This window comes from Zea mays, chromosome 2 (genome assembly GCF_902167145.1).
Source record: "Zea mays cultivar B73 chromosome 2, Zm-B73-REFERENCE-NAM-5.0, whole genome shotgun sequence".
Taxonomy (NCBI): domain Eukaryota; kingdom Viridiplantae; phylum Streptophyta; class Magnoliopsida; order Poales; family Poaceae; genus Zea; species Zea mays.
This window is the reverse complement of record NC_050097.1, coordinates 156,017,746-156,043,273: the sequence shown is the minus strand read 5'-3', so window position 1 is coordinate 156,043,273 and position 25,528 is coordinate 156,017,746. Positions and strand designations below refer to the sequence as shown.

Sequence of the window (25,528 nt, the reverse complement as noted above, 5' to 3'; positions counted from 1 at the left end):
TCTTAAACTATGAATTATATAGAAACATTGGAGATCATAAGTTAGTGAACAAGTTTCCTTAAATAAGTTTGATTTGGTGCTGCACCAAATTTGGAGTAAATTGTGCCCAAACTCTCTCTGTCTGGTGTTGATTTCAGTTTTTGTTTCAGCTAGCTGAACCTGAATTCTTGTATTTTCACACCATTTTGGAGCACCATAACTTTTGATCCATGAATGTTTGACCTAAGGCTGCTGCAGCAAACATTTAAATCTATGTGTTGGGAACAATCTTTGTTAACTAAGATTGGCATGTATTGCTTGCACTAGTGAGGATCAAAGGGGTTAAAGGTAGGTCTTCAGTTGATTAGTGCTGAATTCTGTTTCAAGTGACTGGAAACTGGATTAAGTTTTTGGGAGCAGAAAGCTCTGCACGCTGCAACCATTCGCCCATTGTTTTAGTGAATTGAAGCTGTGCTTTAAGATGCGGAAGGCTGGTAGTTGAAAGGGGAATCCAAGCCAATCCAGTAACTGGGCGTGTGGGGCTGAATTTGTTTCAGTTTGGACAGCAAGGGGGAGGGGGTCGGCATGCTCAAACTGCACAAATTTGTGCTGTCAGGCAAAAGAGCATTGCATGTTGTTCAGTAATCCAGACTGAATTTCAGTCATGTTGCCTCAACTTTGAACTTCCTTTGGGACTATTCTATGCAGTTGTGAGACATGCCTTGTGTAGCAAGGTTAGAGACCAAGTATTAGTGAACAACTTTACTTAGAGGTGCTTAGCTTGGTGCTACACAAAGTTGGGAATAAATCTATTCCAAAGTGCTTTCCGTCAGGTTCTTGTTTTCAGTTAACTGAAAACGATATTCAGTGGATTGGGTTCACTTTGAGCATTTGTAACTTTTGTTCTGTGTGAGCTAGACTTTGGATTGTTGTAGTAACCTGATAGTGCTATGGTTGGGGAGCATTTTTGGCCAACTGGGTTGGTCTGGTGTCATTGAAATTTGTGAGAAAATGAGGATTAACAGGAAGGGTGCAGTGTGGCCTAAGGTTTAGATTCAGAGAACTGAACTTTGTTCAGTTGACGTGGGTGCAATGAGTTTTATTCGGTCTTTGGAGCTGTTTTGTGACTGATTCATGGTGTTATGGCCTACAGCCCCTACAACAATTAGTTAGAGGATAATATGGTAAACAATTGGTGTTAAAGTTGATCCCTTTGTTACCACTTGAAGTAGTGAGATTTTGGTAGGATAACAGTAGAGGTTCAGTCTAGGTGCCTGAAACCGTGGTTTAGTCTGTTCGAATTCAGTTTGGAGAGCTGGAGTTCATGGTGTTTTAAGCTCCTCACTCCCTATGTCTAGCTGGGGCTTTGTAACTGTGGTTGGATGACGTATGACAGTGAACCAAATGGTAAGGGAAGGACTCGTTGTAGATAACAGAAGTGGGCAAAAGTTGATGCAAAATGGATAGAGTTAAGCGGTGGCCCACCTGTGATGCACCTGTCTGTTCTGTCCTAATAAGACCGTCGCCACCTGAATTCGCCGTATGCCCATGCATGGCCACGCAGCTGCTTGCCTCTTGCGATGGCTTGTGACGTGTCGTGAGTTGGGAAATATCTTCATCCGGATAGGCTCGATGGAGTGCGTTCTCTGTTTTTCCTTTGTCTAACACCGCCGTTGAGCTTCTTGCGTTTCCTGGCTGAGAGTTCATCCTGCTCACCGTGTTGAAGCGCAGCCCTTTTTTTCGTGCGTTGCACGGAGTCGCCGCGCTTGCAGCCCCGTTCGCGGCACCACGCTCAGCCCCAGCAGCTTCTCCCGTGTGCCGTCTTGTTTTGCTTCGCATTGCCGGCTTTCTTGCCTCCAGCAGCGAACGCACTGCCATCCTTGCTTGGCCTCACATCCTCCGCAGCTGGGCGTCACCAGGACGCTATGCACGCTGCTCCCGCATCTGGAGCTCGCCCACCCTACTCGCTCATCGTCTGACCATGCGCACTCGCTGTCGGTCGCGCTCGGCTGCTCGTCGTTGTCCTGCCTCCTCGTCCACGCCGCAGTCGTCATCGACCCTCTCCAACCTCGTCTGCGTTGCGACCTCCATCCTGCCTGCTCGCGTTTTCCCCCTCTGCTCAAACGTCGGCGCCCGTGGTGAAGGTAGGCAGCGGCTCTAGCGTTTGGATTTATGGGTAGGTTTACTGTGTCTAAAACAGTGCTGAGTAAAAGTTTTAGTGTATTTAGAGTTGGTTTGTCTAGAGAACATTAAAATAGCTAAAAGAGGAAATATAAAAGCCACATAAGTAGTGTTAATATATGTTGTAGCGAAGTTAGACCCTATAAATTGTTGGGTAGCAAATTTAATGAACCTTAGTATGTTTAGTCCTCTAGTTTGTCTAACTAAATTCAGTTTAGACCTTTAGATAAAATATTAAGTTAAGTATGGGTAAGCTTGTCATGCGCTTAGTTAGAGGTGTTTATGTTCCCCATCTCTCCTTTATGAGAGTTTGCATTTCATATCATTACATAAACATCCATGTATCTGTAATTGACTTGTAGAACACCTAGAAGAAGTGGTGTTTGAAGAAGAAGCCTGCTCCAAGTACTATTGATCCAGTGGTGGACTCCATCTAACTGCCTATCGTGATAGAAGATCTCAGGTCTCCTCCTGTAATAAGGCAAGCCCCGGTGCATTTGCCCCTTCCTTGTGTTTTAAATGCTTTTTCACCTTATCTGATGCATTAGGTGATAGGAGTTGTGTGATGAAAAATTGATGCATTACCATTCCTTGGAAACTCCTTAATCCCTGTTTTATAAAGAGAACTGATATTGCTTAGCCCTGCTTAAAAACTGAAAAATCATTTGTTTTCAAAAAGAATGATTGTGGAACATTGGTTATGGGCTTTTTGATTCAAAAATCAAAGGAAACTAAGGTGATGACTCCACTTCGGCCGGAGTGGGCTCATCATTGGAAAAGAGTACCCCTGCCGGGTACCAAAAATGGGGAAATGATTAATAAATCTAGACCAGGCGCTGAGCAGACAGAGTCGCCCGTCTGTGTCGATTAAGGACCGTACCGTTGACTGGCCTGTTGTGGTTGAGACTTTGCAACTAGCCACATACCCTGGTATGGGACAGGGTAAGCTTGAATCCGGCTATTCCATACGTGAAGAGACAATCGCGCACTGGGAGTGGAGAGATGGCGGGAGTATCATGTACCCTCCTGGCACAGCGCACGCCTGGTAGGTAATGTGCTCTCGGGTGGCGCGGACCTGTTCATGTAGTGGAGGACTCCGTGGGAACGGTTGACATATGCAAGGGTTAAGTGCTACATATGTCGTGTGGTTAGAGATCCCCAGCTGGGTATAATCGGTTCGAATCGTCGTTGCTCCTCGGTTATGGAGACTCATCCCGGTGACCATCATCGTAGTTAGCAAGTGAAATATGAGAATGAATAAAATACAGCTAGTATAGGCTAAGTGCTTGAACTAGACCAGGCAAATATAGATTCAGGTAATAACCTAACTAGTGAAATAAAACTTGGCTTAAGGATCAACTGGTAGCAAGCTTTTCTGCAAAAAAAAGGAGCTTTGATCATTGATAAACTTTACCTTGATTCCCAATCAGTTAGCATACCCTTGAGAGTCCTTTCTTTAGTCGGGTAAGTCTTGCTGAGTAATTGCGTACTCAGGGTTTTATCCCCTGTTGTTTTTGCAGGAGAAGTTTTATTCCCTTATCTTTTGGTTAGTTACTTCATGTGGAGGCCTTGAAGCTTAGAATGTTATGTGTATCTCTTATGGAAAGGCTTCACCCTTCCAATTGTTATAATAAGTTATGCACTTTGGGTACTATCAGGACTTGTAATAATTACCATTCTTCTTATGTTGTAAAACTTGAGCTTTGGAAATGTAAAATATGTTTTGAGAAGTATTCCGCTCTATCTCCGAAGTGTGTGTGTATCGAGTGTGATTACTGTAATATGCATGAATGTGGGAGATCCTTGGGATGATGAGTTCCAGTTGGCGAACTCGATAGCCTTGTTAAGTTACCCGGTACACGTGCACAGCCACCCGAGGCCATTAAGGCAAGGATTGGTGCACGTGGGCCCGATAACTTGGGAGAGCTGTCACAACCAACCCCGTGCAACATCAGCGCACGAAGCATGTGGAGATCGACCTGCACTTCGTCCGCGAGCGTGTCGCTGCCGGCGTTTTTTCCGGTTCTCAGCGTCCCCACCACGCTGCAGTTCGCCGACATCTTCACCAAGGGGTTACCGTCGAGTGTATTTTTAGACTTTCGATCCAGTCTCAACATCTGTACAGGATATAGTTGTGACTGCGGGAGGGTGTTAGAATACCCGTTTAGGGCTTGTTCGGTTCTACCCCAATCCATATGGATTAAGGGGGATTGAGAGGGTTCCAATCCCTAGTAAGTTAAAATCTCCCCCAATCCGTATCAATCCCCTCCAATCCATATGGATTGAAAATAACCGAACAAGCCCTTAGGGTTTGGGATCTTCCCCGTGTAATGATCATCTCACTCCTCTGTAATGGGCCTGGCCCAGTTTACTCAGCCTATTAATACATCACTGTTAGGGTTAGGGGTTTACTATTCCAATACATTGGACAACGGCCCTATTATTTTCTTCATCAGAAGGCTAATAGTTATACTCCAACATTAATTTCTCAGTAGGCACCGCACCACCACCAACCAAATATATAGCATGGATATCCATATCCCACTATCCATGACCGTCGAACCAAACGCATGCCACTGTCAGTCTTCGGTATTCTTCATGTGACAGAGAGAGGGGGGGAAAGCTGAAATGAAAATGAACTATATATGTTAGTGTCAATACAATGTTTACAGCTCCCATTTCTGAGTCGTAATTCAACATGCAGGAGTAGTGAAAGATTTGAAACTTACCAGTATACCGACAATATGATCAATTTTGACCAAGAGACTACCAACATTGTGGTATTAATAATTGTCACTATACTAGATATGAACAAATTTACAACAATAATATGCAATATCCATACACCATAACAAAAGAATATGACAAAACTAAATTGCTGCAAATATTTCCAACTTCTCTGAGAAACTGATGAAACTATTTGATGCCAAGATGCCAACTTGCCTTCAGATCATAGGAAGGGCTTCTACAGTTCAGATCATAGGAATGGCTTCTACTGACATTGCCGAGAGCTCAGTTGACACTTGACACAGTGCGTCGGGTGTACATAAAGACAGCCAATGACCACATGGTGAAGCCGGAGCACCAGGACGAGGCGGTGATTCGACTGTGGCTGCCGAGCAAGGTGGTGGTAATGGACACTTGACCACAGCCCTTTCTCCTCCACGCCGGAGCGAGCTGATCCTCAAGTCATTGTGATCTGTAAGCGATGGTGTATCGTAGTCCCGTTGGAGGTTCCACCTGTTCTGTTCTTTCAGTGGTGCTATATGTAAGCCAATCAAGTTATCATTCATCTATCAATATAAAAAAAAGGAGGAAAAACCATGAGGTGAGAAGGCTAAATATATACCACTCTCAGTCACACACAAGGAAAGAAAGGAGGAAAACTAGCTGGTCCACACACTATATCCCGATCATCTACCATATTAGGCAACTCTGCATGCCAGAAATGCAGGCTCCTCCAGTCCTGAGACCCTCTATTTACAATAGGAATCACCGGAAGCCTTGTCGGTTTGACATAATTTGGATTGTCCACGAAAATGCAGCTCCCCTGCCTCATGCCCATCAAATCGTTAAACTTGTTAGATCGGTAGGCAGAGAGAGGCCAGACTGATGGGAATGGCAGCGAAGGAGCACTTTGTGCTTGTTCATGGTGAAGGGCATGGAGCCTGGTGCTGGTTCAAGCTCCGCTGGCTCCTTGAGGGTGCTGGCTACCATGTTACATGCATTGACCTAGCCGGAGGCGGCGTCGATCCTACTGACCCCAACACAATCCGGTCGTTCCAGCAGTACGACAAGCCACTCATAGACCTCATTTCAACCTTGCCGGAGGGGGAGAAGGTACGTGTATTCTTCCTTTTTTGCCAACACATTTAATATAAGTGGTAATTAGGTAATATGTTGGCATAATCTATAATATCATTACTACGGGTTGCAATGTAAATGACCAGAAGCCAAATGTTTCATGCCATTTTGAATAAAAGGTGTATTAGATTGCACAAAAGTAGGTGCAACCTATTTTAAATAAATCTTAAAACATGTGCTTAAGTCTGCTAGATGTATCTATCTTCTTGTATTTCCCCATTGTATAATTGGTTTACTGTATATTTTCCCTCCTGTACCGGTGTATATATATATCGGCCTTAGTGTCTCATAATGAATGCAAATGCTATTCATAACAAAGTCATGATCCTTGACATTTTATCTAGGATAACACCTGAAAAATACCTTATACCTGTGTTCTACAAGAAAAAGTTGGAAATTATGTGACCCCAGCAAACGTACATAAGGAAGTCAAGGATCTATTTAAGAATAATGTTGAAAATTGATGACCATGCATGCTAACCCATTTCAGTCCTATTCTAGGTGATTCTAATCGGACATGGTGCTGGAGGGCTGAGTGTGATTCATGCAATGCACGAATTTGTTGACAGAATCAGCCAAGCATTTTTTGTGGCAGCTACAATGCTACCATTTGGATTTCAAGCTGATGAAGATAAGAAAGATGTAATGTTTTGAAGAGTTTGTTTGTCCTCTTTATAAAGCATAGATCTCCTGGCAAATGATAAAAAAAATATAAGCCATAGACTACACATCAAACAAACATATACATACAGTGCAAACATTAAGGTTTTTATTATAGAAAAGGAAATGTAATAACTCATATGAGCATGGGTCCACCTAGTTGCAGTAGCTACTAAAATGTGTTTGATCAAAAGTAGGGTAATACGGTGGATAATGTCAACTAGGAACCTAGTTACCTAAAAGACTGACTCACTGTTAGCATAGTCAAATGCATAGTAGACAAGAAAGAGAAAGTTGACGGAATTTTAGAAGAACTCTGAAACGACTATATGAACTTACCTTAGGTCGTGGTGAATTCACTGCAACTAATCTTCTGTTACAATACAATGTATGATTATTACATACTTCTTATATTAACATGTAACAGGGGTTACCAACTTTGCCTGAGAACGAGATTGAGTTGACACTTGGTGCGGGAGCAGATGATCCTCCAACAACCATTTCCTTGAGGCCAGAATTCCAGCGTGATCGACTATCACAACAAAGCCCTGAAGAGGTACTACATATTTATATTGAATGAAATGTGCCATGAGAGAAACATTGAAGCAAGAATGGAAAACATAATCTCACTAAGCATAGTAAACTTATGTGGGAATGATCTCACGAAAGCCACCCTTTTTATTAAACTACTAATTATGTCACAAAAATCTATTAAACATTTGATTTTCATAATTCATCATAAAAATATATGTATATATTATTCCCCTTTAGTATTTCCTAAGTATTCATTAAACATCTGCTCCAATGAAAGGTGAATAATGATGCAGAGGTTACTTACATCCTTATTTTCGTCTTGCATCCTTATTTTTATCTGGTATAGGAATCAGTACTTGCTTCAATGCTGATGCGTCCGTGGCCTGCAACAGCTATCAGTACAGCAAGCTTCGAAGGAGATGATGAAAGATTGAACCGAATCAAACGAATTTTCATAAAGATGCAGCGTGACCACATGCTGGATCCTCAACAGCAAGATTCCATGATCAAGAAGTGGCCACCCAGCGAGGTTTTGGCCATAGATACAGATCACAGTCCCTTCTTCTCTGCACCAGAACAGCTGTTTAATTTAATAGTCAAATCTCTATGATGCATAAATGCAGAAAGCTACAGACTGGGGTTGCCCGGATTCTTGTAACACTACCCACAAACAATAATCACCACAAGATTTACGACCTCAGATTTGTCAAACATGCTTCTCAGTGATTCTTCAAGTCATATCTGCAAATGTGGTTTAATGATGCAAGACTGCAAGTAAAACATCGCTTAGCGCAAACACTTACCTTCAGTTTTTTGAACAATTCACTAAAGTCAGAGCCTTATAATTTCCATTCCAAAAGTTCTTACATGTCTGGATAAAAATATGTAAAATATAGATGCTACTTTGGAAGCACTTTTAACTGCACCGGTGATGGATAAGAATATGTAGTTTTGGCCACTCGTTGTTAATCTAACTGATACGTTTAAAGAGTTATTATTTTTCTCTTTTGAGTAATTCAAGAGTTCTTGTTTTCATCAAATATAAAGGAAGCAAACTTCTGACACCCTAAAAGTTCTCAGATAATGAACAATAGAATTTTCACTTCAAATAGTTTCATAATATACAATCGCCTCATGACGTGTAAAGGATCATACACCGTTTATACGTGACAAAGAAATTATTACTTCATTTGTATAAGGATATTGTTGGAATGCAATTCGGTAAGGGCATGGCAGAGGGAATTTCATTCCAAAGTTCCATATCTAGCCTTTCATTTGCATGAAAAAAACATTATTTTTTAGATCCAGAGACCAGTACATATTATTGTGTCATACTCACACGTGCCTTGCAATTTACAAACTGAACTTTCTGAGACATGTTTTTGGTTTGCAAACCCTTATAGCATGGATTCTGTCATATACTTGTGTAATTAGGGAGGCAACAGATTGTCAAGATTCCAGACTTCTCGAGTGATCTGCAAGTAATTTTAATGTGGTTTCTGGTGATTTTGCAAAAATAACTGCATAACCATCATCCATGTGCTCAGCGCTTTCAGGGAAAAGCTGCCAAACAAGGCAGCCTCCTCCAATCACCCCAGTCTTCCAAGAGCGCAAAAAAATGTTGTAGACTGTATCCATGAAAGCTTCACGAAACTTATGGCCAAACTTTCCATCCTTAAGCGATACCCCAAACTCCCCGATCAGAATTGGCATCCCAAGCAAGTTGGCTGCATCATCAATATGCTGTTGCATCCAGGTTTTCACAAAATGGAGGTGACTGACCTCTTCAGAGTGAGTCAACCTGGCAAAAGGATCTCACTCAGTCAGGATAATGAATTCAATCTCATGAAGTGCATAGATGAAGCATTTATAGCTGCTCAGCTACAAAACTCGTAGTGGAAACATGTCTACATGAGGACTTACCAATTGTCAGAATAAATATGAACAGAAGCCAAATCAATTCCCAGTGCATGATGGTTCCTGATAAAATCTGTCCCAATAGTTCCAGAATAAGCATCTGGGTTCACGTGCAGAAGTTCTGGAGTCGACGGACCATAAAACCCTTCAACACCGATCTCTAAAAGGTGCACAGGGTCTATATCCTTCACATAAGACGCCATCTCTTCTATCCATGCCTACAAGAAACACCAAGTGTTAAAACGCCTGTAGTATAGGGAAAAAAACAGAAGGAAACAGATCTGTAACAGATAGAAAGCAAAGTAAGGACCTGCAATGTGTCGCCTGATGGATCGGAATGGCAGTGTGGCTCATTAATCAGCTCCCAGGCAAGAATCGTAGGGTCATCCATGTAGGCGACATTTGTGATTGTGTTTTTTCTTGTCAAAACAGCCTAATACATGAAAGAACAACGTACGTTTGTGATGGCAAGACATGACAGAACAGCGATCAAACAAAACGAGTGCCGTAAGAAACAGCTGTTGTCGAGAATTAAGGTCACGAAGCTATGGATACACCGAGACTCAGCTGTCCATTTTGGGCCATGCAAGCAGGACGTTTACCTTAACAAAAGCTTTATAGTAGCTCTTGATTGTGGCGTGAGAGAAGAAAGCGTCGTCATCGGAAGTAAGATCCAGGCCAGCCTCCTTTCCCCACCTTACATACTGTGCCTTACCTCCGTAATCTTCCCAGTTATTACACAGTGACAGTATCAGTCTCATCTTATGGTTTCTTGCCTCGCTGATCACGAAATCTAATGCCTGTAACAATAATGGGATTTCTAAGCTCTGCTTAGGTGTCACTTGCTTAGTATGTACTAATAACTAGTAGTACTCGTACTACTGCACAGATACGGGGAATGTAGTACAAATGCTGGACGATGGCAATAAATGATGTGAAGACGCGACGACCATGTACCAATCATTTCATCGAACAAGCACCGCGCATACTAGCACCTGGAAGACCTCCTCGTCGTAGGAGAAGGGCTTGAGCTGCAGCGCGCGGTGCCCCCCGTCGTTGAAGGCCCAGGTGCGGCACACGTTGAGCCCCGAGTGGGCGGCGTCCGCGAGGGCGGCGGTGACGGCGGCGCGCGTTGCGGGGTCGGCCGCGAAGTACATGAGCCAGTAGGTGTTGAAGCCGTGGACGACGAAGGGCCGCCCCGACGCCCAAAGGTGCGGGCCCCGGCGCTCCACCGCCGCCCACTCGCCCTCGTCGGCGACCGGCGGCATGGCGGGGGGGATGCAGGAGGCAACGAGGAGGACGCAGCGGAGGAGCGGCACGCGCGGCGTCGCTCGGAGCGGTGGCGCCGCCAGGCGAGGGCACGTCTGGCTGTTCCACTCCCACGTCGATTCCATGGGTCTGGGTGTGGACTGTGTGGGGTGGGTCCGGTCGGCGGGTCAACGCCCGCCCCCAACGGGGGCATCTCGAAGCTTGCTCTTGTTTGGAGGCTGACACGTGGGGCCTACCGAGCAGCGGCAAAAAGAAAGTCCAACCGAACCACGTCGACTTCACGTCCCCGGCCCGTCCTTCACCAGGTCTATCGTGCTGCCTACGCCCGTTTTATCTGCTGTTTTGCTCGGGTTAGAGCATCTCCACTAGCTACATAGTTTGTCAAGCTAAATTTTAGCTAATTAATAACATAATAGCTCTCCAACAGAGTAGCCATTTAACTTGCTAAGCTATCTGGCTCTCTAAATTAACTCCCTCACTAGCTAAATTTGGCTAGCAACTCTTGCTAGCCAAGCTAAATTGTATTTTGGAGAGTCTGTCGGAATGAGATGTTATATGTAGAGTTTAATATTTATGGAGAGACAAATAAAGAGTCAAATAAAGAGTAAAAAATAAAGAGTCTCTTGGAGATGCTCTTACAGTTTAGTCAATTGTAAGCCTTTGAGCTTCAATGTCTGTTAGAGCTGTTTCACACCCATAATATCTCAATTTCGATAGAACTGCAATAGCTATCCCTCCAGGATGTATGATTTCATGTTTGTTTTCTTTTCGATCACTGATGATGTCATGTCTTGCTGGTGGGCTCCGTGCGGACCATGGAGAGAGTCAGAGAGATCTCTGTCCAAGCGGGACTCTGTTCAAGGCAATCAAACATTGTGCCTGATCAACATAGCATCGAACATCGTAAAAGTCTTGTAACGTCCTTATGTAATCACATCTCGAAATTATGGTATTGTGTCTGATCAACATAGCGTGGTTGGATGTAAAGTTCTTTGAACTTTTACACGACTTATGAGTAAACATATGTGACCTCTACAAAGTGAAAAATTATATATCAGTCGTGTCTATGGTCAAGAGCGACCTAGACCCTGACATCAGTAAATTATGGAATTAAATTAAATTGGACATGCATTGTATTGTGGATATTTTATTTATGATTATTTTATTTAATTGTGATGTCTTTTACTTATACTTAGTAATTGCTAATAAAATTTTGACTAACAAAAATTAAAAGTTAATGCTTAGCCTCGGATTTTTTTCCTTTGTAAGTGTTGGGGACTTGTTCTCAAATGTTATGAATTAAGAATAAGGCAACACAAAATGTTTAAGGTTAGGGTCCTTCGTCCTTCGAAGCATTATTCCTCTTAGGACATAATGATCTTCAGACGAAGGTCATGAAAGATATACCTTCATTATTGCAGTGTATATTGATGAAAGAAGAAACATGTAAAACATAGAAAACAACATGAATGATTATTTAACATTATTAACTCATCTTTTATTATATTGTCATGAATAAACAGAAATAATAGAGAATTATATTTGTATCTTCGGCTTGACAGAAGGAGATAGTACAAGCGTAATGCATGAGCAAGTACAAATCAGCGTGGACAATACGGCGGTACTGTTCATCTATTTATAGGCACAGGACGCAGCCTGTGAAAATTACATTCATGCCCTTTATATTCACTATTAACTTATGGACAACTCCACGAGGACTAGATAGCATTTCCCCCTTTAAGTCGGTTCATTTTTCCGCTATTTAGCCAAGCTCCCTTGCGCGTAGCTTCAGAGCAACTCCAGCCTTCGTCACGATCATGCTTTTTACATCGTATATGCTTTTAACCCGAGTTCGAAGGTACCTGTTCATATGTCACACTTGGAAGACATTGTTAAATCACGTTTTTGAGGACCTTCGGATGACGAAGGCCTCCAACAGTAGCCCCTCGCGGTATTAATTTGTTTAAGATAACGAATTCAGACTGCGACATAGACGAAGGCCTTAAGCCGAAGGTCCGAAAAAACACCTTCCCTTTGCTAGAATAGCAACAGTCAATGACGGACGGGGGCCCCCAATTTGGAGCGTGCTGAGCGTATAAATAAGAACTCGCACCAGCTACATTTGATACGCTGCTTGTGCCATTTGCTTTATTTTCTCAATTTCATAGCTCTTGCTCACTAACGCTTGCTAGTTTTTCAAGCTCTCTGAGCTTCGGTTAAAAAGACGCATTTTCGTCATTCCTGAAGAAGAAATGTCTCAAGACAAGAAGGTTGCTGCTGAGACGAAGCTGACTGAAGAGGAGAAGCTTTTTGAGGAGAAGAAGGCTGTGAATCCTTATATTGCTGGATTTATTGAGTCAATGGCAAAAACAAATATAGAGAATATTACTAAGGAGATACTAGAGGGTCTGTCTGAACATACTGGTGACAGCGATAGCTATGATGTAGAAAGTGGAGACGAAGATTCTGAGGATCGGCCCTGGAGGCCAAGTCATTCAATCTTCGGAAAATCAACCATCAAACAAAGTCATCTTGAGAACATGAGAGGAAGGTATTTCCGAGATATGTCTATTGTGAGAGCTGGCAGAGACAACAACGTCCCTGCCTTTGAAGAAAATAAAGTTATGATCTACCGAAACTTCTTCAAGGCTGGACTTCGGTTCCCATTGAGTAAGTTTGTAGTTGAAGTGCTGAAGACGTTCCAAATCTTTCTTCATCAGATCACCCCCGAAGCCATAATAAGGATGGGGATTTTTGTCTGGGCAGCAAGGAGCCAGGGGTTAGAACCAAGCGCAAAGTGCTTTTGTAATATGCATGAATTGCTATATGAGACGAAGGCCATGGGTAAAGAAAACAGTATCACAACAACTTCGATTATTATGGATTTATCGCCCGTTCCAACGCAAGCCACCTAGTACCAACATTTCGGAAGAGATGGCCCGGAGCTTGGATAGAAGAATGGTTTTATGTGAAAAATGATCTGAAAGCAAGGGAAGATATTAAGAAAATCATTATGCGCCCCATTTGGTCCTGCTTCGGCCTCCGGAAGCCGAAGGTCGAAATTGATGATGCCGCCGAAGCGTGTCAAAAGGCCTTCAGTACAGTCTGCTCTTTCATTGGTACTAGAGATTTAATTCAAGAGCATATAGCATTCAGAGTATGGCCGCTTGTAGAAAGCTGGGAAATGCCGAAGGAGACCATCACCAAGTCTAGCGAAGGTGATTTGGTCCGGCTGAAGTATACATTCAGGTTTGGGGATAAGTTCGATGAACCAAACGATGACTCGCTGAAATGCCTCGAAGCTACAAGTGATGAACTGCTTGGAGCTTATTCCAAGGCAAAAGATAATGCGCTATCTGTAGCCTTCGGAGGTCGGGAAAAAAAGAGAATGAACAGAGTTTTTGACGCCATCGGCTTCGTCTACCCCAACTACCGCTACCCGCTGCGGGGACAGGGGAAGAAGAGAAAAGCTCCTGCTCTGGCCGCCCCAGCTGAGCCTGTGCCGAAGGCCGCGGGCAAAAAGATGAAGGTTCTTACCCACCGGTCGCGTTACATTGAACCGGCTATGGTGCCTGAGTTTGGCGGGGAGGCCTCTTCAGCTGCTGAAACAAGAGAAACTATTCCTCCCGTGCAAAGGACTGAAGAGCCTACTATAACACCGAAGGCACCTTCGGTTGAGCTAGTTGAAACGAAGGTTGACAATTATAAGGCTGAAAGGTCAAAAATTGAAGAAGTAACAAAGATGCCAGAGATTTTAAGCCCTTCAATAGAAGCAACAGCGTCGAAGACACAAAAGAGTTCTGCCACAACTCCTAAGAGGAGGAGAATGGCAAATGTGCTAGATGTTGTATTAGAAACAGCAAAAACCTTGAATCTTGCTCCTACCAGAAAAATTGCCGAAGCTTCTAAGGCGCAACCCAAAGCTGAAACAAAACAGGCAGAAATCAAAGCTACAATAATTCAAACTGAAACCAAAGCTGGGCCTTTAGAGCCGGCTGAGATAGAGCCTGCCGAAATTGAAGAAAAGGCAACAGAAGAAAAGGCCACAGAGCAAATTTGGTCTGAAAAGGTTGCAACTCCTGCTCCCGAAGCTTTAAAAGAGAGCATTGATTACATCATTCGCCATGCTTCGGGAAAAGGACTTTCTCAAGAAGAAAAACGAGAAGCACAACACTATGCCCAAAAATTGAAATACCCGAAGGGGGCATTAGTGTTTAATGGAAGTGGGGAAGAAGATTTTTTCTACTGTCTCCCAGATAATAAAGAGATATATGTCTGCCGGGAGATAGGTAGAAGCATCGGATTTCCGAAGCTAGAAGATGGCCTTTCAATATTATTAAAGGATGAGCTCGCTGACAGTTTGGCGTATAATAGCATAAAGGTATAAAAGCTAATTTTGTATTTTGAAAACAAAATATTTTATTTGTTTATACTTAATTTTGTCCTTCTCTTGCAGGGCTTAATCCTTAGCAATGCCCTTAGAGCACAGAAAAACATTGAAGATGAAGGATATACAATGGCTCTGAACAACCTTCGTTCAGAGGTAATCGAATTAAGGAACGAAGGTCTTGAAAAAGACACAATATTGATTTCATTGGTAAACAAAGTGAATGTCACACCCGGGTTTTAGGGGTCCAAAGACCGGGCACGAACATAATCACCAAGTGTGCTGGGACCAAGTCTCACACATATGATGAATCATGGCACAGGATCGAATGTCACATCTTTACTATATAATAGGAGTTCTATACAAAATAAATAATTACATTATAAGGAGACAACGGTCCAGCAACCCAAAGTTGACTGGGAGACGACGGCCTAGATCTCTCACGAACTCATCGCAGCATCCTCCTTGCGCCTCATCCTGCGATACCTGTTCTTGACCTGTGGGGGGTGTGAGACAGCAAGAGTGAGCTCACATACGTTCATCGCTCAACAAGTTGTGGGGAATAATGTGCATGAACTCGCCAAAGGTGGGAGCTCACGTGAAGTGTAAGGCTTACCAAAGAGGATGGTTAGAGCTGAGCATTGCTTTTAAAGTTGGTCAAAATTTTATTAACAATTACTAAGTATAAGTAAATACCAACCCAATTAAGTAGTAGAACAAAAGTAACAACATCACCTGCGATGCAATGCATATGACAAATTGAATTTAGTTCCATAAGTTAATCGTCAGAGAGTCCTGAGCTGCTCATGACCGTGAGCTCGGCTAGTATACCAGTTTTACACTCTGCAGAGGTGGTACCCTTTACCCACAAGTCATGTTACCCATCTTCCAAGGGATTGTGACTTCCCATACACCTCTACCGAGGAGGCGAGGCAGGGTAACACTACGAGGTCTTTACAAAGTTCCACTAGCTTCAGAAAACCCGCTACAGTTTATAGGAAGCTCCAATGCAGGGTTCTTGCCTGACCGCCATCGCAGCAAAATCAACCAAGGACCTCCCTACACTGACCACTCCTCTACTGCCCTTGCCCTTTCGGGTAAGGTAGTCCTCCACTAGCTTTCCTAATTAATCAGCCAAGGGCGTCCATAAACCCTTGTGGTGGCACGTGTTTCTCAAGTTAAGCTCTATGTTCCAATTAACATTAATGATCTTGACATGAACATAAATAGAATAACAAAATAACTGGAACATAGATATGATAAATAATTATCCCAAATCCATGTAAAATAATAGCAAACTACCCAAGTGATTCAGGGGTAAACAAGGTAATGAGATAAACAATCTAGGGTAACCTATTGGGTCCCATCAAAATTAACCTACGCATGAATAAATGATATTAAAGAACATTATTGGGTAAAAAGTGGTCAAGGGCACAACTTGCCTTCCATGAGCTCCTGCTCAGCTACTTCTATCTGCTGCTCACCAGGATCCTCAGTCACGGTCTCTTCTACTCGCCACAATACAAACAAGCACAGTATATAGAGAAAATTAACATCACATCAAACATATAAACAAATACACAATGATAATCTACACATTAAAATAAAATCCTCGGAACAGAAATCATAATTTTTGGAATTATAGATTTTGAGATATGAATTTCCAAAGGTTTTATATGCTTGGAATAGGATTAAATGAGAATTAAATTTTCTTACTGTTTTCATGACAAAACAGAGACTCTAAGTGATAGAGAATAAAATTACAAAATTTTAGAAATTGGAATGGGATGATTTGGAGGTCATATGAATTTTATAAGTTCTAGTAATTCTTTTTCTCATTAAAATCATTTCAGATTTTATTTAACCATTTCTTATGAACTCTGGACTGTGCGCACTATTACAGAGGAAGGCAGGGGCCACGGGGTAAGAAGTCCAAGACTCAGTGCATAGTGAATATGGATGGCGGGTTGAGTTTTGTAAAGTACAGGGACTCATGTGAAAAACAGTTCGGCGAAGGGGTATGGACAGATCCTGGCCGTTGGATTAGACACCGAGCGCCCAGATTAAACCAGAAACTGCGCAAGCCGGTATTCATCGTCGACCCTAGGATCTGGATCCTACGGTCAAGGCGGGTCACGCGAAGGGCTACACTGATTTCAAATCTGAGCCGCTCATCTCCTAATCGATGTCCCTGATTACAACCCGCGAAGGGGTATTACCCCAATCTAATCGGAGCCGCGCAAATCACATCCAACGGTCCGCGACGGTTTCCCCCTTCTAGCTAAACGAGACAGCGGCGCCGCTGAAAGGGAATTAGGCTTACACCTAGTCCCTAATTAATTTTGGTGGTTGAATTGCCCAACACAAATAATTGGACTAACTAGTTTGCCCAAGTGTATAGATTATACAGGTGTAAAAGGTTCACACTCAGCCAATAAAAAGACCAAGTTTTGGATTCAACAAAGGAGCAAAGTGGGAACCGATGGCCCTCTGGTTTGGGAGCACCGGACTGTCCGGTGTACACCGGACAGTGTCCGGTGCACCACCGGACAGTGTCCGGTGCACCAGAGGACTCCAACTCGAACTCGCCACCTTCGGGAATTTCCAGAGGCGACTCCGCTATAATTCACCGGACTGTCCGGTGTACACCGGACAGTGTCCGGTGCGCCAAGGGAGGTCGGCCTCAGGAACTCGCCAGCTTCGGGAAACTCCAACGGCTAGTCCGCTATAATTCACCGGACTGTCCGGTGTGCACCGGACTGTCCGGTGTGCACCGGACTGTCCGGTGCAACTCCGGAGCAACGGCTATCTCGCGCCAACGGCTACCTGCAGAGCATTTAATGCACGCGCAGCGCGCGCAGAAAGCAGGCGTGCCCATACTGGCACACCGGACAGTAAACAGTACTTGTCCGGTGTGCACCGGACATCCAGGCGGGCCCACAAGTCAGAAGCTCCAACGGTCAGAATCCAACGGCAGTGATGACGTGGCGGGGGCACCGGACATGTCCGGTGTGCACCGGACTGTCCGGTGCGCCATCGAGCAGACAACCTCCCAACGGCCACATTTGGTGGTTGGGGCTATAAATACCCCAACAACCCCACCATTCATTGCATCCAAGTTTTCCACTTCCCAACTACTACAAGAGCTCTAGCATTCAATTCTAGACACACCAAAGAGATCAAATCCTCTCCAAATCCCACACAACGCCATAGTGATTAGAGAGAGTGATTTGCTTGTGTTCTTTCGAGCTCTTGCGCTTGGATTGCTTTCTTCTTTCTTGATCCTTTCTTTGCAATCAAACTCACTTGTAATTGAGGCAAGAGACACCAAACTTGTGGTGGTCCTTGTGGGAACTTTGTGTTCCAAGTGATTGAGAAGAGAAAGCTCACTCGATCCGTGGATCGTGTGAGAGAGGGAAGGGTTGAAAGAGACCCGGCCTTTGTGGCCTCCTCAACGGGGAGTAGGTTTGCAAGAACCGAACCTCGGTAAAACAAATCTCCGTGTCTCACTTGCTTATCGCTTGGGATTTGTTTTGCGCCCTCTCTCGCGGACTCGTTTCTTTATTACTAACGCTAACCCGGCTTGTAGTTGTGTTTATATTTGTAAATTTCAGTTTCACCCTATTCACCCCCCTCTAGGCGACTTTCAATTGGTATCAAAGCCCGGTGCTTCATTAGAGCCTAACCGCTCGAAGTGATGTCGGGAGATCACGCCAAGAAGGAGATGGAGACCGGCGAAAAGCCCACTACAAGCCACGGGAGCACTTCATCGGAAGAGTCCCGCACCAAAAGGAGGGAGAAGAAGAAGAGCTCCTCCAACAAAGGGAAGGAGAAGAAATCCTCTTCTCACCACAAAGAGAAGAAGGAAAAATCTTCTTCCCACAAACCACATCGGAGTGGGGACAAGCAAAAGAGGATGAGGAAAGTGGTCTACTACGAGACCGACACTTCATCAACATCAACCTCCGGCTCCGATGCGACCTCCGTAACTTCTAAACGCCAAGAGCGTAAGAAGTTTAGTAAGATCCCCCTACACTACCCTCGCATTTCTAAACATGCACCTTTACTTTCCGTCCCATTAGGCAAACCACCAACTTTTGATGGTGAAGATTATGCTAGGTGGAGTGATTTAATGCGATTTCATCTAACCTCACTCCACAAAAGTATATGGGATGTTGTTGAGTTTGGTGCACAGGTACCATCAGTAGGGGATAAAGACTATGATGAGGATGAGGTGGCCCAAATCGAGCACTTCAACTCTCAAGCAACAACGATACTCCTCGCCTCTTTAAGTAGAGAGGAGTATAACAAAGTGCAAGGGTTGAAGAGCGCCAAGGAGGTTTGGGATGTGCTCAAAACCGCGCACGAGGGAGATGAGCTCACCAAGATCACCAAGCGGGAAACGATCGAGGGGGAGCTCGGTCGGTTCCGGCTTCGCAAAGGGGAGGAGCCACAACACATGTACAACCGGCTCAAGACCTTGGTGAACCAAGTGCGCAACCTCGGGAGCGTAAAGTGGGATGACCATGAAGTGGTTAAGGTTATTCTAAGATCTCTTATTTTCCTTAACCCTACTCAAGTTCAATTAATTCGTGGTAATCCTAGATATACTAAAATGACCCCCAAGGAAGTGATCGGGCATTTTGTAAGTTTTGAGTGCATGATCGAAGGCTCGAGGAAGATCAACGAGCTTGATGATCCCTCCACATCCGAAGCTCAACCCATCGCATTCAAGGCGACGGAGGACAAGAAGGAGGAGTCTACACCAAGTCGACAACCAATAGACGCCTCCAAGCTCGACAATGAGGAAATGGCGCTCGTCATCAAGAGCTTCCGCCAAATCCTCAAACAAAGGAGAGGGAAAGACTACAAGTCCCGCTCCAAGAAGGTTTGCTACAAATGTGGTAAGCCCGGTCATTTTATAGCTAAATGTCCATTATCAAGTGACAGTGACAGGGGCGACGACAAGAAGGGGAGAAGAAAGGAGAAGAAAAGGTACTACAAGAAGAAGGGCGGCGATGCCCATGTTTGTCGGGAGTGGGACTCCGACGAAAGCTCTAGCGACTCCTCCGACGACGAGGACGCCGCCAACATCGCCGTCACCAAGGGACTTCTCTTCCCCAACGTCGGCCACAAGTGCCTCATGGCAAAGGATGGCAAACGGAAGAAGGTTAAATCTAACTCCTCCACTAAATATGAGTCTTCTAGTGATGATAATGCTAGTGATGAGGAGGATAATTTGCGTACCCTTTTTGCCAACCTCAACATGCAACAAAAGGAGAAACTTAATGAATTGATTAGTGCTATTCATGAAAAGGATGACCTTTTGGACACTCAAGAGGACTTCCTTATTAAAGAAAATAAGAAGCATGTTAAGGTTAAAAACGCTTATGCTCTAGAAATTGAGAAAGGTCAAAAATTATCTAGTGAGCTAAGCACTTGCCATGAAACAATAGACAACCTTAGAAATGAAAATGCTAATTTGTTAGCTAAGGTTGATTCTCATGTTTGCAATGTTTCAATTCCCAACCCTAGAGATAATGATGATTTGCTTGCTAGGATTGAAGAATTAAACATTTCTCTTGCTAGCCTTAGAATTGAGAATGAAAAATTGCTTGCTAAGGCTAAAGATTTTGATGTTTGCAATGCTACCATTTCCGACCTTAGAACTAAGAATGATATATATCTTGCATGCTAAGGTTGTAGAATTAAATTCATGCAAACCCTCTACATCTAGTGTTGAGCATGTTTCTATTTGTACTAGATGTAGAGATGTTAACATTGATGCTATTCATGATCATATGACTTTAATTAAACAACAAAATGATCATATAGCAAAACTAGATGCTAAAATTGCCGAGCACAACTTAGAAAATGAGAAATTCAAATTTGCTCGTAGCATGCTTTATAATGGGAGACGCCCGGGCATCAAGGATGGCATTGGCTTCCAAAGGGGGGACAATGTCAAACTTAGTGCCCCTCCTAAAAGATTGTCCAATTTTGTTAAGGGCAAGGCTCCCATGGCTCAGGATAACAAGGGTTACATTTTGTACCCTGCCGGTTATCCCGAGAGCAAAATTAGGAGAATTCATTCTAGGAAGTCTCACTCTGGCCCTAATCATGCTTTTATGTATAAGGGTGAGACATCTAGTTCTAGGCAACCAACCCGTGCAAAGTTGCCTAAGAAAACTCCTACTGCATCAAATGAACATAATCTTTCATTTAAAACTTTTGATGCATCTTATGTTTTGACTAACAAATCCGGCAAGGTAGTTGCCAAATATGTTGGGGGCAAGCACAAGGGCTCCAAGACTTGTGTTTGGGTACCCAAAGTTCTTGTGTCTAATGCCAAAGGACCCAAAACCATTTGGGTACCTAAAGTCAAGAACTAAACTTGTTTTGTAGGTTTATGCATCCGGGGGCTCAAGTTGGATCATCGACAGCGGGTGCACAAACCACATGACAGGGGAGAAGAAAATGTTCTCCTCCTATGAGAAAAACCAAGATCCCCAACGAGCTATCACATTCGGGGATGGAAATCAAGGTTTGGTCAAAGGTCTTGGTAAAATAGCTATATCTCCTGACCATTCTATTTCCAATGTTTTTCTTGTAGATTCATTAGATTACAATTTGCTTTCTGTATCTCAATTATGTCAAATGGGCTACAATTGTCTATTCACTGATGTTGGTGTCACTGTCTTTAGAAGAAGTGATGATTCAATAGCATTTAAGGGAGTGTTAGAGGGTCAGCTATACTTGGTAGATTTTGATAGAGCTGAACTCGACACTTGCTTAATTGCTAAAACTAACATGGGTTGGCTCTGGCACCGCCGACTAGCCCATGTTGGGATGAAGAATCTTCACAAGCTTCTAAATGGAGAACACATTTTAGGATTAACAAATGTTCATTTTGAGAAAGACAGGATTTGTAGCGCATGCCAAGCAGGAAAGCAAGTTGGCTCCCATCATCCACACAAGAACATCATGACGACCGACAGGCCACTTGAGCTACTCCACATGGATCTATTCGGCCCGATTGCTTACATAAGCATCGGCGGGAGTAAGTACTGTCTAGTTATTGTGGATGATTATTCTCGCTTCACTTGGGTATTCTTTTTACAGGAAAAATCTCAAACCCAAGAGACCTTAAAGGGATTCTTAAGACGAGCTCAAAATGAGTTCGACTTAAGGATCAAGAAAATAAGAAGCGACAACGAGACGGAGTTCAAGAACTCTCAAATTGAAGGCTTCCTTGAGGAGGAGGGCATCAAGCATGAGTTCTCTTCTCCCTACACCCCACAACAAAATGGTGTAGTGGAGAGGAAGAATCGAACTCTATTGGACATGGCAAGGACCATGCTTGATGAGTACAAGACTTCGGATCGGTTTTGGGCGGAAGCGGTCAACACCGCCTGCTACGCCATCAACCGGTTGTATCTACACCGAATCCTCAAGAAGACATCGTATGAACTCCTAACCGGTAAAAAGCCCAACATTTCATATTTTAGAGTCTTTGGTAGCAAATGCTTTATTCTAGTTAAACGAGGTAGAAAATCTAAATTTGCTCCTAAGACTGTAGAAGGCTTTTTACTTGGTTATGACTCAAACACAAGGGCATATAGGGTCTTTAACAAGTCCACTGGACTAGTTGAAGTCTCATGTGACGTTGTGTTTGATGAAACTAACGGCTCTCAAGTAGAGCAAGTTGATCTTGATGAGATAGGTGAAGAAGAGGCTCCATGCATCGCGCTAAGGAACATGTCCATTGGGGATGTGTGTCCTAAGGAATCCGAAGAGCCTCCAAATGCACAAGATCAACCGTCCTCCTCCACGCAAGCATCTTCACCGACTCAAAAAGAGGATGAAGCTCAAGTTGATGAAGAAGAAGATCAATCAAATGAGCCACCTCAAGATGACGGCATAGATCAAGGGGGAGATGCAAATGATCAAGAAAAGGAGGATGAGCAAGAACCAAGGGCGCCACACCCAAGAGTCCACCAAGCAATCCAACGAGATCACCCCGTCGACACCATCCTCGGCGACATTCATAAGGGGGTAACCACTAGATCTCGTGTTGCACATTTTTGTGAACATTACTCTTTTGTTTCCTCTATTGAGCCACACAGGGTAGAGGAAGCACTTCAAGATTCGGATTGGGTGGTGGCGATGCAAGAGGAGCTCAACAACTTCACTAGAAATGAGATATGGCATTTAGTTCCGCGTCCTAACCAAAATGTTGTAGGAACCAAATGGGTCTTCCGCAACAAGCAAGATGAGCATGGTGTGGTGACAAGGAACAAAGCTCGACTTGTGGCCAAAGGATACTCTCAAGTCGAAGGTTTGGATTTCGGTGAAACCTATGCACCCGTAGCTAGGCTTGAGTCAATTCGCATATTATTGGCCTATGCTACTTACCATTGCTTTAAGCTTTATCAAATGGACGTGAAAAGTGCCTTCCTCAATGGACCAATCAAGGAAGAGGTCTATGTTGAGCAACCTCCCGGCTTTGAAGACAGTGAGTATCCTAACCATGTCTATAAGCTCTCTAAGGCGCTTTATGGGCTCAAGCAAGCCCCAAGAGCATGGTATGAATGCCTTAGAGACTTTCTTATTGCAAATGGATTCAAAGTCGGAAAGGCCGATCCTACACTCTTTACTAAAACTCTTGAAAATGACTTGTTTGTATGCCAAATTTATGTTGATGATATTATATTTGGGTCTACTAACGAGTCTACATGTGAAGAGTTTAGTAGGATTATGACACAAAAATTCGAGATGTCTATGATGGGGGAGTTGAAGTATTTTCTAGGATTTCAAGTGAAACAACTCCAAGAGGGCACCTTCATCAGCCAAACGAAGTACACTCAAGACATTCTAACCAAGTTTGGGATGAAGGATGCCAAGCCCATCAAGACACCCATGGGAACTAATGGGCATCTCGACCTCAACACAGGAGGTAAGTCCGTGGATCAAAAGGTATACCGGTCGATGATAGGTTCTTTACTCTATTTATGTGCATCTCGACCGGATATTATGCTTTCCGTATGCATGTGTGCAAGATTCCAAGCCGACCGTAAGGAAGCTCACCTTACGGCCGTGAAACGAATCTTGAGATATTTGGCTTATACTCCTAAGTTTGGGCTTTGGTATCCTAAGGGATCCACTTTTGATTTGATTGGATATTCGGATGCCGATTGGGCGGGGTGCAAAATCAATAGGAAGAGCACATCGGGGACTTGCCAGTTCTTGGGAAGATCCTTGGTGTCTTGGGCTTCAAAGAAGCAAAATTCGGTCGCTCTTTCCACCGCCGAAGCCGAGTACATTGCCGCAGGCCATTGTTGTGCGCAATTGCTTTGGATGAGGCAAACCCTGCGGGACTACGGTTACAAATTAACCAAAGTCCCTTTGCTATGTGATAATGAGAGTGCAATCAAAATGGCCGACAATCCCGTCGAGCATAGCCGCACTAAGCACATAGCCATTCGGTATCATTTTCTTAGGGATCACCAACAAAAGGGAGATATCGAGATTTCTTACATTAATACTAAAGATCAATTAGCCGATATCTTTACCAAGCCTCTTGATGAACAATCTTTTAACAAACTTAGGCATGAGCTCAATATTCTTGATTCTAGGAACTTCTTTTGTTAAAATTGCACACATTGCTCTTCTATATACCTTTGATCATATCTCTTTCATATGCTATGACTAATGTGTTTTCAAGTCTATTTCAAACCAAGTCATAGGTATATTGAAAGGAAATTGGAGTCTTCGGCGAAGACTAAGGCTTCCACTACGTAACTCATCCTTCGCCGTCGCTCCAAGCAACTCTCCATTCATAGGGGAGAAAAGCATGAGCATCAAAGAAAAGGACTTTGTCTTTGGGAGAGAAAGTAAGAGCCCAAAGCAAAAGGACCGGACTTCGTCTTTGGTATAATCTTAACTCATTTATTTATGACCAAAGGAGAAGATAGCACTTCTAGGGCTCTAATGATTCCGTTTTTGGCGATTCATGCCAAAAAGGGGGAGAAATGAGCCCAAAGCAAAAGGACCGCACCACCACCAATTTCAAAAATTAAGTGTTGAATATTTTCAAATTGGTACCCTATTGTGTTCAAAAGGGGGAGAAAGTAGTATATATCAAAACCCTCTTGAACACTAAGAGGAGGATTTCATTTAAGAGGAGTTTTGTTTAGTCAAAAGAAAAGCATTTGAAACAGGGGGACAACATTTCAAATCTTGAAAATGCTTCTCAAAATCTTATTCATTTGCCTTTGACTATTTGCAAAAGAACTTTGAAAAGAATTTCCAAAAGATTTTGCAAAAACAAAACATGTGGTGCAAACGTGGTCCAAAATGTTATATAAGAATGAAACCATCCATGCATATCTTGTAAGTATTTATATTGGCTCAATTCCAAGCAACCTTTACACTTACATTATGCAAACTAGTTCAATTATGCACTTCTATATTTGCTTTGGTTTGTGTTGGCATCAATCACCAAAAAGGGGGAGATTGAAAGGGAATTAGGCTTACACCTAGTCCCTAATTAATTTTGGTGGTTGAATTGCCCAACACAAATAATTGGACTAACTAGTTTGCCCAAGTGTATAGATTATACAGGTGTAAAAGGTTCACACTCAGCCAATAAAAAGACCAAGTTTTGGATTCAACAAAGGAGCAAAGTGGGAACCGATGGCCTCTGGTTTGGGAGCACCGGACTGTCCGGTGTACACC

General features: G+C 43.4%; 2 protein-coding genes across 2 annotated transcripts; one reads left to right on the top strand and one right to left on the bottom strand.

The window, feature by feature from the left end:
• Positions 1-4,885: 4,885 nt before the first annotated feature.
• LOC103647149 (mannan endo-1,4-beta-mannosidase 8) lies at positions 4,886-10,707 on the bottom strand. Its single transcript, XM_008671711.4, has 6 exons — positions 10,131-10,707; positions 9,738-9,935; positions 9,446-9,568; positions 9,142-9,353; positions 7,523-9,019; positions 4,886-7,232 (listed from the first exon to the last, which is right to left on the bottom strand). The coding sequence occupies exons 1-5, from the start codon at positions 10,527-10,529 to the stop codon at positions 8,668-8,670; spliced, it is 1,284 nt and encodes a 427-aa protein (XP_008669933.1). The 5' UTR covers positions 10,530-10,707; the 3' UTR covers positions 4,886-7,232; positions 7,523-8,667.
• LOC103647150 (methylesterase 17) lies at positions 5,609-7,929 on the top strand. The gene is made up of 4 exons (XM_008671712.3): positions 5,609-6,000; positions 6,526-6,666; positions 7,112-7,240; positions 7,565-7,929. The coding sequence occupies exons 1-4, from the start codon at positions 5,773-5,775 to the stop codon at positions 7,826-7,828; spliced, it is 762 nt and encodes a 253-aa protein (XP_008669934.1). The 5' UTR covers positions 5,609-5,772; the 3' UTR covers positions 7,829-7,929.
• Positions 10,708-25,528: the final 14,821 nt, after the last annotated feature.